The sequence below is a fragment of the Akebia trifoliata genome, chromosome 2 (assembly GCF_017979445.1).
Source record: "Akebia trifoliata isolate Shusen 1 chromosome 2, ASM1797944v1, whole genome shotgun sequence".
NCBI lineage: Eukaryota > Viridiplantae > Streptophyta > Magnoliopsida > Ranunculales > Lardizabalaceae > Akebia > Akebia trifoliata.
In genome coordinates, this window is record NC_141376.1 from 14,084,184 (window position 1) to 14,099,612 (window position 15,429).

Here is a 15,429-nt window from a genome sequence, read left to right on the forward strand (position 1 = left end):
GGGCATTTCCAAAAGTTTTATGTTGGAAAAATCAATTTTATTGTATTTTAAATTTTGAGAGCTTCTAATAACACACAAAAACTATATGTAAATATCAATTTTAATTTCAAAAGGATTGGTACTTTGTGAGTAAAAGTTGGTTCGCCAATTAAATCTCTCTAAATTAGAGAGTAAGAATTTTATTTTATTTTATTTTCTAAATTAAAATTTTGAAAAATCCTCCACCTCTAAAAAGTAAATTAATCTTTTTACGTTTTATTTTTTTTTAATTAATTAAAAAATATTTTTCTAATAATTATTATATTAAAAAAAATTTGATGTTCACTTTAAACAGACAAGTATTTCAAATAATTAATTAAAAAATTAATTATTATATTTGCATTTTTTTACTTTTTTTTATTTATAAATTTATTTATAAATAATACTCATACGTCTCTTCAAATAATTAATTATTATATTTACACATTTTTAATAATTATTATAGTAACAAATAATTAATTACGTTTTATTTTTAAAAAATTAATTAAAAAATATTTTCTAACAAATATTATATTAAAAAATCTTTTTTTGATATTCAAACATGTCTTTTCAAAACAGTGTAACTAATTTTCTAATTATTATTTTTTAAATAATTAATTAAAGATTATATTTTTGACAATTATTATATTTATACTTTTTTACTTTTTCTATTAATAAAATATAATTAAAAAATTAAATTATTATTAAATTATAACAAATTATCTTAAAAGCAAATACATTTTTGTACACCAATATTTAAAAACAAATCAATTAAAAATAAAATTTTAAAATAATAATAATAATAGAAATTAACTCAAAGTAGGATTATATTCTACTAAATCAATGTAAAGTAGGACTTTAACTCCAAATAGAATTTTATCTCATGTTTTTCTTATATTAAAAAAATTAAAATTTATGTCAATATTAAAAAAATTTATTTTTAATTTAAAAAATAAATAGAAATTAACTCTCGATTCTATTCTATATTTGTTTTTCATTTACAAAATAAATAGAAATTAACGTCTAGGACTATATCCCATTATTGTCTTTTTTAAATTTTAAAAATAAATAGAAAATAATGTCATGTAGGATTCTATGGCAGTTTTTCTTATATTAGAAAAAAAATTAAAATTATATTTTAAAATATTAAATATTAATCTTTGCTTAGATTTTAAAAAAGCAATAGCTTTGGTTCATTAATTTTTAAAAATTAATTTTTTTTAATTTCAAAAAATAAATAAAAATTAACTCCTTATACTATTCTATTTCGCTAATTTTTTTAATTAAAAAAATAGAAATTGATGCCAAATAGGACTCCATCCACAATTTATTTAATTTAAAAATAAATAGAAATTATCGTTCGATTGGATTCTATACCACGTTTTTCTTATATTTAAAAAAAATAAAAAGTATGTTAATATTTAAAAAAAATTATTTATTAATTCTAATAAATAAATAAAAATTAACTCTACACCATGTTTTTTTAAATTTACAAAATAAATAGAAATTAACTTTAAATAAGACTATGTATCCTATTTAAATTTTAATTTAAACAATAAACAATAAATAGAAATTAACTCTATCCCACGTCTTTTCAAAATGGTGTAAGTAATTTTCTTATTATTTATTTTTAAATAATTAATTGAAAATTATATTTTTTAACAATTATTATATTTACATCAAAAAATAATTAAAAATTAAATTATTAATAATTAAATATTAACAAATATTTTTAAATTGTAATATTGTTAAAATTTTCAAAAAAAATTTGAAGATATGAACATGATTTCCTCTAAAAAATCAATTTAATATTAAATTTTGACAATTATTATATTTACATTTTTTTTGTTTTCTATTTATACAAAAATAATTAAAAATTAAATAGATAACAATTAAATATTAACAAATATTTTAATGTTGTTAAAAAAAAATTAAAGATATAAACATGATTTTTCTTAAAAAATTAATTTAACATTAAATTTTAACAATTATTACAATAACAAATAATTTTAAATTTAATTAAAAAATATTTTTATAATAATAATTACAATTAAATATTAATTTTTTTTTAAAATTGCAATGTTGCTAAAAATAAAAAAATTGAAGATATGAACGAACATGATTTTCCTTTAAAAAATTAATTAATATTAAATTTTAACAATTATTATAATAACAAATAATTAATTAAAAAATTAATTGCATTTTATTTTTAAAAAATTAATTAAAAAATATTTTTCTAACAATTATTATATTGAAAAATCTTTTTTTGATGTTCACTTTAAACATGTCTCTTCAAAATGATGTAAGTAAGTTTCTTTATTTTAATAATTAATTAAAAATTATATTTTTAACGATTATTATATAAAAAAAATTTTAATTTTTCTATTTATAAAAATAATTAAAAATTAAATTATTAAAAAATATTTTTAAATGGTAATGTTGTTAAAAATAAAAAAATTGAAGATATGAACATGATTTTCTTTTAAAAAATTAATTTAATATTAAATTTTAACAATTATTATATTTACACCTTTTTGCATTCTATTTATAAAAATTAAATTATTAACAATTAAATAGTAACAAATATTTTTAAATGATAATGTTGCTAAAAATTATAAAATTCAAGATATGAACATGATTTTCTTTTAAAAATTTAATTTAATATTAAAATTTAACAATTATTATAGTAACAAATAATTTTAAATTTAATAAAAAATATTTTTTTAACAATTATTATATTAAAAAATATTATATATATACACATAAAGCTACTTATAAAGTACAATGTGTTTTGTCTTATATGGGCAAAAGTGTTTGGAATGGGCTGATTTTTGTGAGAATGATCTCTATGGTGAGGAGATCATCCTTGCCAAAAATCAGTCTATTATGAAACTTCTAGCCCCATGGTTACAAGTTGAAAAATTTTAGACCGTCCAATTTTTGTAAATCACTTTTGATAGGGTTAGAAGTTTTGGAATGGGATGATTTTTTGCAAGGATGATCACCTCACCATAGAGATCATCCTCACAAAAAATCAGCCTATTTTGAATCTTTTTAACCATATAAGACAAAGCGTTGTTGCTTTTGTGTCTACGAAACCCACCCATATATATATTTTAAATATTTTTTTGTTAACATATTAATATTGACAATAATTCTCATGACTCACAATGCTTCTCCAAAACGTCGCTTCCTTTCCTCTTTATATTCGATCATGTTTCTTCTTCTTCTTTTCTCTAATAAATCTTACCTAAAAATCATTATATTTGAAAATCTTTTTTTCTCATATATCTTTGGATTCTTGCAAGATGACAAAATGTTGTTATTTTGGTTTAATAAAAGGCATCAAGAAGTTACTCTTCTGAACTAGGTACTCTCTATTTTTTGAATAAGAAAATCATTTTATTGAATTTGTCTTTGAGAGGGACCCTCAAGACATTCTGTTTTTGTTTGAAGGTAATCTCATGCCTATAAATCTTTTTTGAATAATCACTATCTATTTTTTGAACAAGAAAATCATTTGATTTAATCTATGTTTAAGAAGGGACCCTAAATACTTTTTCTTGAAAACTAATCTCATGCCTATAAATCTTTTTTGAAGAATCACAGTACAAACTTTCTTCCTAAGTTTTAACCTTCTATTTTCTTGTGTCCATAAAAAAGTAATAAATATTTTTAATAATTAAAAATTAAAATTTTAAAAATTATTAGATTAATAAATATTAATTCTATTATGGATGTATTTTTTTTAAATTAATTAAATATTAAATTTTAATAATTATTATATTTACAAATATTAATATTGTTAAAAGTAAGGAAATTGAAGATATGTATGTGATTTTTATAAAAAAATTAATTAAAATTTAATTTTAACAATGATTATGCTTTCTTTTTAAATATTAAATAATTAATTAAAAAAATAAATTTATACTAATTATTATATTAAAAAAAATAACTTTTTGTATTTCCTACTTAAGCAACATCAAAACAAAAGACACGCTTTCTTTTTAAAAAAATTATATTTTAACAATTATTAAATATTTTTTTCATTTTATTTCAATAATTAAGCAAATATGCTATTTTGATTAACATCATTCCTTCATTAGAGTTATGTTTTAGACAAGAACAATATATAATATCTTTACATATTTCTATTTTATTTCATTCATTATTTTTCTATTTGAATTTTGGATCATACAGCTTGCACATGCATCGCATTTGTAGGGCCCACTAGTTATTTACAAAAAGCACAATTCTTAAATGATTAATCGAATTAATCTAAATCCAGGATCAACGGTGAGATTTTGATCTCGAATTAATCTAAATCCAATACAATCAGGGAGATCATCCTCCGTCATAGAACCGTGTGGATTCTAAGGAGAATGTACTCTTGAGGCTGACATCATCATTTTTAGGTACGTGTTTATTAGACACCATCTTTAGGACAACCGTTAAAAATTCAGTTGTTTGACTCACGGATTTCCTGGACTTTCCTGTTATGATTTGAGAGAAAACTCTCTCTCTCTCTCTCTCTAATTCTTGATCTCTGCAACTTCTAATCGTTTCTCATTTTCAGGTTTGATTTCTCCTTAGATTGAATTCTTAATTGCTAATTATTTGTTCTTTAATTCATCTGCTACTACCCGTTAATTAGATCTTCAAAGAGAATGAAAATACAGAGTTTTTATGGATTTCTCATTGATCTTTTTAATCCAATCTCAATGATTTTCTTTATTTCAGTTTAATTTTCAGTTCTAATCTAATTTTAATAAGCAAATGAAACTCCCATTGGTGTTTTACTATTTAATTCTAACAAGGGATTCTTATTTTTTCACATTTATTTACTTCATTTACTTTAATTTTGTTTGTTTTCAATGTTGATGAGGTTCTACCCAAAGGAATAGGAAATTAAGCAGAGAAAACTGTTTGGAATCGAAACATTTTTTATTTTCCATGGAGATGTTGTTGTTAAGGAAAACTTGAAAGTTTTCTGATTGTGTTTTTCTCGCATTAGTCATCGTCCAAGCATGGTATTCTCCTCTTTGGCATCATTGGAAGCAGTGATCTAGTTGTGAAATCTTTGTTGTGTGATGGAGTTTAATGAGGAGTCAGTATTCGAAGAGCATTTGGAACAAATCGAATTCTCTTTTGACAACACGGATCCAATATCTGTTTCCACATCGAAGATAACCCTTCTCCCAAAGTCCTTATACTATTCTATAAAATTAATTAATTCTAATAAATAAATAAAAATTAACTCTATACCATGTTTTTTTTAATTTACAAAATAAATAGAAATTAACTTTAAATAAGACTATGTATCCTATTTAATTTTTAATTTAAACAATAAACAATAAATAGAAATTAACTCTATCCCACGTATTTTCAAAATGGTGTAAGTAATTTTCTTATTATTTATTTTTAATAATTAATTGAAAATTATATTTTTTAACAATTATTATATTTACACCAAAAAATAATTAAAAATTAAATTATTAATAATTAAATATTAAAAAATATTTTTAAATTGTAATATTGTTCAAACTTTTAAAAAAAAATTGAAGATATGAACATGATTTCCACTAAAAAATCAATTTAATATTAAATTTTGACAATTATTATATTTACATTTTTTTTGTTTTCTATTTATAAAAAAATAATTAAAAATTAAATACATAACAATTAAATATTAACAAATATTTTAATGTTGTTAAAAATAAAAAAAATTAAAGATATAAACATGATTTTTCTTAAAAAATTAATTTAACATTAAATTTTAACAATTATTACAGTAACAAATAATTTTAAATTTAATTAAAAAATATTTTTCTAATAATAATTACAATTAAATATTAACAAATTTTTTAAATTGTAATGTTGCTAAAAATAAAAAAATTGAAGATATGTATGTGATTTTTATAAAAAAATTAATATAAAAATTTAATTTTAACAATGATTATGTTTTCTTTTTAAATATTAAATAATAAATTAAAAAAATAATTTACATCAATTATTATATTAAAAAAATAAATTTTGTATTTCCTACTTAAGCATCTTCAAAACAAAAGACACGCTTTCTTTTTAAAAAAATTATATTTTAACAACTATTAAATTTTTTTTTCATTCCAACTTTTATTTCCATAATTAAGCAAATATGCTATTTTGATTAACATCATTCCTCCATTAGATTTATGTTTTATACAAGAATAATATATAATATCTTTACATATTTCTATTTTATTTCATTCATTATTTTTCTATTTGAATTTTGGATCATACAACTTGCACATGCATCGTATGTGTAGGGCCCACTAGTTATTTACAAAAACTAAAATTCTTACATGATTAATCGAATTAATCTAAATCCAAGATCAACGGTGAGATTTTGATCTCGAATTAATCTAAATCCAATACAATCAGGGAGATCATCCTCCGTCATAGAACCGTTTGGATTCTAAGGAGAATGTACTCTTGAGGCTGACATCATCATTTTTAGGTACGTGTTTATTAGACACCATCTTTAGGACAACCGTTAAAAATTCAGTTGTTTGACTCACGGATTTCCTGGACTTTCCTGTTATGATCTGAGAAAAAACTCTATCTCTCTCTCTCTCTCTAATTCTTGATCTCTGCAACTTCTAATCGTTTCTCATTTTCAGGTTTGATTTCCCCTTAGATTGAATTCTTAATTGCTAATTATTTGTTCTTTAATTCATCTGCTACTACCCGTTAATTAGATCTTTGAAGAGAATGAAAATATAGAGTTTTTATGGATTTCTCATTGATCTTTTTAATCCAATCTCAATGATTTTCTTTATTTCAGTTTAATTTTCCGTTCTAATCTAATTTTAATAAGCAAATGAAACTCCCATTGGTGTTTTACTATTTAATTCTAACAAGGGATTCTTATTTTTCCACATTTATTTATTTCACTTACTTTAATTTTGCTTGTTTTCAATGTTGATGAGGTTCTACCCAAAGGAATAGGAAATTACGCAGAGAAAACTGTTTAGAATCGAAATATTTTTTATTTTTCATTGAGATGTTGTTGTTAAGGAAAACTTGAAAGTTTTCTGATTGTGTTTTTCTCGCATTAGTCATCGCCCAAGCATGGTATTTTCCACTTTGGCATCATTGGAAGCAGTGATCTAGTTGTGGAATCTTTGTTGTGTGATGGAGTTTAATGATGAGTCAGTATCCGAAGAGCATTTGGAACAAATCGAATTCTTTTTTGACAACACGGATCCAATATCTGTTTCCACATCGAAGATAACCCTTCTCCCAAAGTCCTTATACTATTCTATAAAATTAATTAATTCTAATAAATAAATAAAAATTAACTCTATACCATGTTTTTTTTAATTTACAAAATAAATAGAAATTAACTTTAAAAAAGACTATGTATCATATTTAATTTTTAATTTAAACAATAAACAATAAATAGAAATTAACTCTATCCCACGTCTTTTCAAAATGGTGTAAGTAATTTTCTTATTATTTATTTTTAAATAATTAATTGAAAATTATATTTTTTAACAATTATTATATTTACACCAAAAAATAATTAAAAATTAAATTATTAATAATTAAATATTAAAAAATATTTTTAAATTGTAATATTGTTAAAACTTTCAAAAAAAAATTTTTTTTGAAGATATGAACATGATTTCCACTAAAAAATCAATTTAATATTAAATTTTGACAATTATTATATTTACATTTTTTTATTGTCTATTTATAAAAAAATAATTAAAAATTAAATAGATAACAATTAAATATTAACAAATATTTTAATGTTGTTAAAAATAAAAAAAATTTAAGATATAAACATGATTTTTCTTAAAAAATTAATTGAACATTAAATTTTAACAATTATTACAGTAACAAATAATTTTAAATTTAATTAAAAAATATTTTTCTAATAATAATTACAATTAAATATTAACAAATTTTTTTTAATTGCAATGTTGCTAAAAATAAAAAATTGAAGATATGAACGAACATGATTTTCCTTTAAAAATTTAATTTAATATTAAATTTTAACAATTATTATAGTAACAAATAATTAATTAAAAAATTATTTGTATTTTATTTTTAAAAAATTAATTAAAAAATATTTTTCTAACAATTATTATATTGAAAAATCTTTTTTTGATGATCACTTTAAACATGTCTCTTCAAAATGATGTAAGTAAGTATCTTTATTTTAATAATTAATTAAAAATTATATTTTTAACGATTATTATATAAAAACATTTTTAAGTTTTCTATTTATAAAAATAATTAAAAATTAAATTATTAAAAAAATATTTTTAATGGTAATGTTGTTAAAAATAAAAAAATTGAAGATACGAAACATGATTTTCTTTTAAAAAATTAATTTAATATTAAATTTTAACAATTATTATATTTACACCTTTTTGCATTTTCTATTTATAAAAATTAAATTATTAACAACTAAATATTAACAAATATTTTTAAATGATAATGTTGTTAAAAATTATAAAATTCAAGATATGAACATGATTTTCTTTTAAAAGTTTAATTTAATATTAAAAATTATTTTGAAACTTCTAGTCCCATGGTTACAAGTTGAAAATTTTAAACCGTCCAATTTTTGTAAATCACTTTTGATGGGGTTAGAAGTTTTAGAATGGGATGATTTTTTGCAAGGATGATCACCTCACCATAGAGATCATCCTCACAAAAAATCAGCCTATTATGAATCTTTTTAATCATATAAGACAAAGCGTTGTAGCTTTATGTGTCTACGAAAACCCACCCATATATATATTTTAAATATTTTTTTTGTTAATATATTAATATTGACTATAATTCTCATGACTAACAATTCTTCTCCAAAACGTCGCCTCCTTTCCTCTTTATATTCGATCATGTTTCTTCTTCTTCTTTTCTCTAATAAATCTTACCTAAAAATCATTATATTCAAAAATCTTTTTTTCTCATATATCTTTGGATTCTTGCAAGATGACAAAAATTTGTTATTTTGGATTAATCAAAGGCATCAAGAAGTTACTCCTCTGAACTAGGTACTCTCTATTTTTTGAATAAGAAAATCATTTTATTGAATTTGTCTTTGAGAGGGACCCTCAAGACATTCTGTTTTTGTTTGAAGGTAATCTCATGCCTATAAATCTTTTTTGAATAATCACTATCTATTTTTTGAACAAGAAGATCATTTGATTTAATATATATTTAAGAAGGGACCTTAAATACTTTTTGTTGAAAACTAATCTCATGCCTATAAATCTTTTTTGAAGAATCACAGTACACACTTTCTTCCTGAGTTTTAACCGTCCATAAAAAAGTAATAAATATTTTTAATAATTAAAAATTAAAATTTTAAAAATTATTAGATTAATAAATATTTTTAAATATTAATTCTATTATGGATGTATTTTTTTAAATTAATTAAATATTAAATTTTAATAATTATTACATTTACAAATATTTCAAATATTAATATTGTTAAAAGTAAGTAAATTGAAGATATGTATGTGATTTTTATAAAAAAATTAATTAAAATTTAATTTTAACAATGATTATGTTTTCTTTTTAAATATTAAATAATAAATTAAAAAAATAAATTTACATCAATTATTATATTAAAAAAAATAACTTTTGTATTTCCTACTTAAGCATATTCAAAACAAAAGACACGCTTTCTTTTTAAAAAAATTATATTTTAACAACTATTAAATTTTTTTTTCATTCCAACTTTTATTTACATAATTAAGCAAATATGCTATTTTGATTAACATCATTCCTCCATTAGAGTTATGTTTTATACAAGAATAATATATAATATCTTTACATATTTCTATTTTATTTCATTCATTATTTTTCTATTTGAATTTTGGATCATACAGCTTGCACATGCATCGCATGTGTAGGGCCCACTAGTTATTTACAAAAACTAAAATTCTTACATGATTAATCGAATTAATCTAAATCCAAGATCAACGGTGAGATTTTGATATCGAATTAATCTAAATCCAATACAATCAGGGAGATCATCCTCCGTCATAGAACTGTGTGGATTCTAAGGAGAATGTACTCTTGAGGCTGACATCATCATTTTTAGGTACGTGTTTATTAGACACCATCTTTAGGACAACCGTTAAAAATTCAGTTGTTTGACTCACGGATTTCCTGGACTTTCCTGTTATGATCTGAGAGAAAACTCTCTCTCTCTCTCTCTAATTCTTGATCTCTGCAACTTCTAATCATTTCTCATTTTCAGGTTTGATTTCTCCTTAGATTGAATTCTTAATTGCTAATTATTTGTTCTTTAATTCATCTGCTACTACCCGTTAATTAGATCTTTGAAGAGAATGAAAATACAGAGTTTTATGGATTTCTCATTGATCTTTTTAATCCAATCTCAATGATTTTCTTTATTTCAGTTTAATTTTCCGTTCTAATCTAATTTTAATAAGCAAATGAAACTCCCATTGGTGTTTTACTATTTAATTTTAACAAGGGATTCTTATTTTTCCACATTTATTTACTTCACTTACTTTAATTTTGTTTGTTTTCAATGTTGATGAGGTTCTACCTAAAGGAATAGGAAATTAAGCAGAGAAAACTGTTTGGAATCGAAACATTTTTTATTTTCCATGGAGATGTTGTTGTTAAGGAAAACTTGAAAGTTTTCTGATTGTGTTTTTCTCGCATTAGTCATCGCCCAAGCATGGTATTCTCCTCTTTGGCATCATTGGAAGCAGTGATCTAGTTGTGGAATCTTTGTTGTGTGATGGAGTTTAATGAGGAGTCAGTATCTGAAGAGCATTTGGAACAAATCGAATTCTCTTTTGACAACACGGATCCAATATCTGTTTCCACATCGAAGATAACCCTTCTCCCAAAGTCTCCAAGATCCCCAAAATCTCCTCACGGTAAGCATGGATTGAGTAAGGGAAGTCCGATCAAACGTGATAGGCATTCACATTCAGGGAGAGATGGTCGTCCTAAGAAGGGTAAACATTAGACCACCTTTTTTAGTTGGTATAATTCACATCTAGATCAACAAATCCTCAATGACCTTGTTTTGTTTAGATATAAATGTTTGTTCCAATATTTTCACAGGTGGTTCTGGTGGGAAAGGCACCTGGGGAGGGTTACTTGACACAGGGAGTGAGTTTGTCGACTCGAATGATCCGAACTACGATTGTAACGAGGTATATAGTTAATACCTTGCAACCAATATAACCTACAAAACCCAGTTTGAGTTCTTATTTTTCTAGCATTGTTTAAAAACCCTGTGTAAGACATGAGGTTTATGCCTTGTTGAACCAAAAAATATAATTTCTTTTGAAGTTTTATTCAATTATTTCCAAAAACATTTCCCATATTTATCTAATATACCAAAGTAAAATGATTTAGATCATGTTCTTCCTTCCCTTTATAATTATAAATCTTTCATAGTGTTGCGTGCTTCATTTAGAAATGTTTCCATGTGACTAAATGTATATATTGGTACGGAAATTTTTTTTGATGGATATCAAAGTAGTTATCGACCCATGATGATACTCAGTGTTACTTTAATTGACCTTTTTTACTTGTTCATTCAACCAATAGTGGATGATGACCAATTAGCAATAAATTATTGAATTTAAACTCGTAAAAAGAAAATACGATAGATGAGTAATTACTAATGGCCTTCAAAATGATTTCTTTTGCTTAATGGGTGCGACATAAATCATCACAAACAATCATCCTAACTTCTTCTTTTCTTCTTCTTATGGTTGATTTATTTGTTTAACATTATTATAATTTTTGTGAAAAAAAAAATTGAGGATCTTACATCACGGAGGCAAAATGCCTCATATTTGCCTCACATTTTCCAAAACATTGTTTTGTGCTACTTTCAGGAAAATAGTCAATTAAATTCAAGCAAATCAATAGGAGCTTTTGAAGAGTACAAAAAGAAGGCAACGATAATAGTGGAGGAATATTTTGCTACGGATGATGTTGAATCAACCGCAAATGAATTAAGGGAACTTGGCAATACAAGCTATAACTATTATTTTGTTAAGAAGCTCCTTTCTATGGCGATGGATAGGCATGACAAAGAGAAAGAAATGGCAGCTGTTCTATTATCTACACTTTATGCTAACGTGATCGAACCCCCACAAGTTTACAAAGGCTTCAGTAAGTTGGTTGAAGCAGCTGATGACTTAATTGTAGATATACCCGACATGGTAGACATTCTTGCTCTGTTCGTAGCCCGGGCTGTGGTTGATGACATACTTCCTCCAGCATTCTTAACCAAGCAAATAGCATCGTTGTCTAAGGATTCAAAAGGATTTGAAGTAATAACAAGAGCTGAGAAGGGTTATTTATCAGCTCCGCTGCATGCGGAGATTATTGAGCGCAAGTGGGGCGGAAGCAAGAATAAAACGGTTGATGACGTGAAGGCTAAGATTAATAATTTACTCGTAGAATATGTCGTGAGTGGGGATAAGATGGAGGCTTTTAGATGCATCAAGGATTTAAAAGTCCCTTTTTTCCATCATGAGATAGTCAAGAGAGCTCTCATAATGGCTATGGAAAGACGGATGCTGGAAGACCGGCTTCTCGATTTATTGAAGGAAGCTTCAGAAGAAGGTTTTATTAATTCGAGTCAAATAACAAAGGGATTTGGTCGGTTAGTTGACACCGTTGAAGACTTATCACTCGATATACTGAGTGCAAGAGAGATTTTGCAGTCATTGATCTCCAAGGCAGCATCAGAGGGATGGTTGTGTGCTTCATCTCTGAAGTCACTTGCCTTCCAACAAGAGCAACGATTAGAAGATAACACCGCAAGACTTTTCAAGATCAAGATTCAATCAATTATTCAGGAATATTTCTTGACAGGTGATATTTTAGAAGTGATTTGTAGTTTAGAATCGGAGAACAGTAGCTCTTCCTCCGAATTAAATGCTATTTTTGTGAAGAAACTGATAACTATGGCAATGGATCGGAAGAATAGAGAGAAAGAAATGACTTCTGTGTTGTTGACATCTTTATCTTTTCCCTCGGAGGGCATTGTAAATGGTTTCGTCATGTTAATTGAGACAGCAGAGGACACCGCCTTAGACATTCCAGCTGTCGTTGATGATCTTGCTATGTTTTTAGCTAGAGCAGTAGTGGACGAAGTCTTGACCCCACAACATTTGGAGGAGATTGGAAGCCAATGCACGGGGCAAGACTCGATTGGGAACAAAGTTCTCAAAATTGCACGGTCGTTGCTTCGGGCTCGTCTTTCTGGTGAACGAATATTAAGGTGTTGGGGTGGTGGTAGTGGGGGAAGTAGTAGGCCAGGATGGGCAATCGAGGATGTCAAAGACAAGATAGAAAAGCTATTAGAGGAGTATGAATCAGGAGGAGAGGTACGAGAAGCCTTTCGTTGCATAAAAGAACTTGGAATGCCATTTTTCCATCACGAGGTTGTGAAGAAGGCATTGGTGGCAGCTATGGAAAAGAAGAATGATAGGTTGTGGGTTTTGCTTGGGGCATGTTTCTCAGTTGGACTTATCACAATGAACCAAATGATGAAAGGTTTTGGGAGAGTGATGGACTCTCTTGATGACTTGGCTTTGGATGTCCCCGATGCAGAACAACAATATATTCGTTTTGTTGATCGGGCAAAGGTTGCAGGGTGGTTGGATTCATCGTTTTCTGCGAGCAGACCGGTACATGTAGTCGAGAATGGCTCATGCTGATGAGTCTGAGGTTTGGAAATCATTATTGATTTGGTAAACTTACTATTTATTTTGTTAAGCTCCTGCTCATTTATCAAATTTTTTTTTTTTTTTGGTATCTTTCCATTTAGTCTTTTTAACTGCTCTGATATTCAATGAACCAACATTACTCTTTTTATTTTTCTCAAAAGACATAATCAGTAATGGTGACAAAATTCTGATGTTAATTGTTTATTACCTACTAAAAGCTTAAATGGTTCAAGAATTATAATGAACTATCATTAAACAGTAAGAGAATTAGAGGGTTTGTTTTTCCGGTTTTTTATTTTTATTTGTGTGTGTGTGTGTGTGGATTCAAAGTTAATGGGGGAAGAGTATCTCTTGTTCTTCCTTTTCCTGTTCTCTTTCTTCTTTCTCCTTCCTTTGTAAATCATTCATTCCTTCTGACTATGGCTGTTATCAGTCTACATTGATCTGTATAATTCTTAAGACCCAAAAAAGGTCATATCTTGGGCTATTGATCCTATTTCCTTGAAATTTTTAGGAATTTTGGTAAGCATTAATGATAGACCATAGAAGCAAAATCAAAAAAAAAAAAAAAAAAATCAAACTCTGGAATCTCTTGTGGCTTCTCTCACACAACCATATGATTATGGTTAATAATATGATCTCTTTTTAGCATTGAAAACTGGAAACAGCATTCGAAGTCTGAATTATGTCGAAAGGAATTTTATTCCACCTCGCCCAAACCACATTAATCTTGTAATTTACTAGATAACTATAAATTTCATATCAGATGGCATCTGGACTTGAAAATGATAGATCCGATTAGGTCCAGTCCAAACAAATCCCTATTGGGATCGATACCAATTTTGTTCAATCCGATATGAACCTGATCTATTGACAGAGCCCTATAGTAGTCAATAATAAGAAATCAAGTTTTCAGGGATAATATAAATAATGTTATATTTAGATAAAATATAATATAAGTGCATTGTAAAGACTTCGAACAGATTTTTCCAATGGTATTATTTTATTGCAACCCAAATTATTGACTAAATATGATATTTTAAATTTTTGAATAAAAAATAAAATTTGCTTTTTTAAGAGAAAAATGGAAAATGAGAGAGATGTGTGCAACTGATTGTAATAAAACAGTTTGGTAATACTCGAGAGCAAAGCAAAGAAAGTTATAGTTTTAATGATGCCTTTCTTAAGTGACAAAATTGTCATCAATTATAGTATTATCATGAGTTTATGATATAGATATATATATATATACACGATCCCATTTGGCAGCCAACGTTCGGGAACCAACACGAAGCAGTTCGGGAATGGGCTGGTTTTTATGGTGATGATGAGATCATCCTCACAAAAAATCAGCTCAATCTGAAACTTTGAAATCATATAGGACAAATTTTGGCTCCCTAACGTTGGTTGTTGAACGCCACCCTATATATATATTATAAAATACAACTGAGTTGTTACATTTTCTTATTTTTTGAGGTGGAGATAAACATATTCTCAACTATATTTTTGTGATTAGACAAGTATCCTATCTATTTACATTTTATTTTTTTGTCTTTCCTCTTTACTCCCTTTAACTTTATTATGTATCATCAAACCCATTTATACTCTCTCCCAACTTTATTATGTATCATCTGTAACTCACCTTATTGATTTTCATTTTTTACCTCTTAAC

The 15,429-nt window shown here is 25.2% G+C and overlaps 1 protein-coding gene across 2 annotated transcripts; it reads left to right on the forward strand.

The window, feature by feature from the left end:
- Positions 1–9,877: 9,877 nt before the first annotated feature.
- Positions 9,878–13,954, forward strand: LOC147409700 (MA3 domain-containing protein). 2 transcript variants are annotated; one of them, XM_086431652.1, is made up of 4 exons: positions 9,878–10,123; positions 10,720–11,018; positions 11,128–11,219; positions 11,913–13,954. In XM_086431652.1, the coding sequence occupies exons 2-4, from the start codon at positions 10,796–10,798 to the stop codon at positions 13,746–13,748; spliced, it is 2,151 nt and encodes a 716-aa protein (XP_086287778.1). In that variant the 5' UTR covers positions 9,878–10,123; positions 10,720–10,795; the 3' UTR covers positions 13,749–13,954. The 2 variants fall into 2 exon arrangements, with proteins under 2 accessions (XP_086287778.1, XP_086287770.1); XM_086431644.1 differs by lacking the exon at positions 9,878–10,123 and adding an exon at positions 10,137–10,282.
- The last annotated feature ends 1,475 nt before the right edge of the window (positions 13,955–15,429 follow it).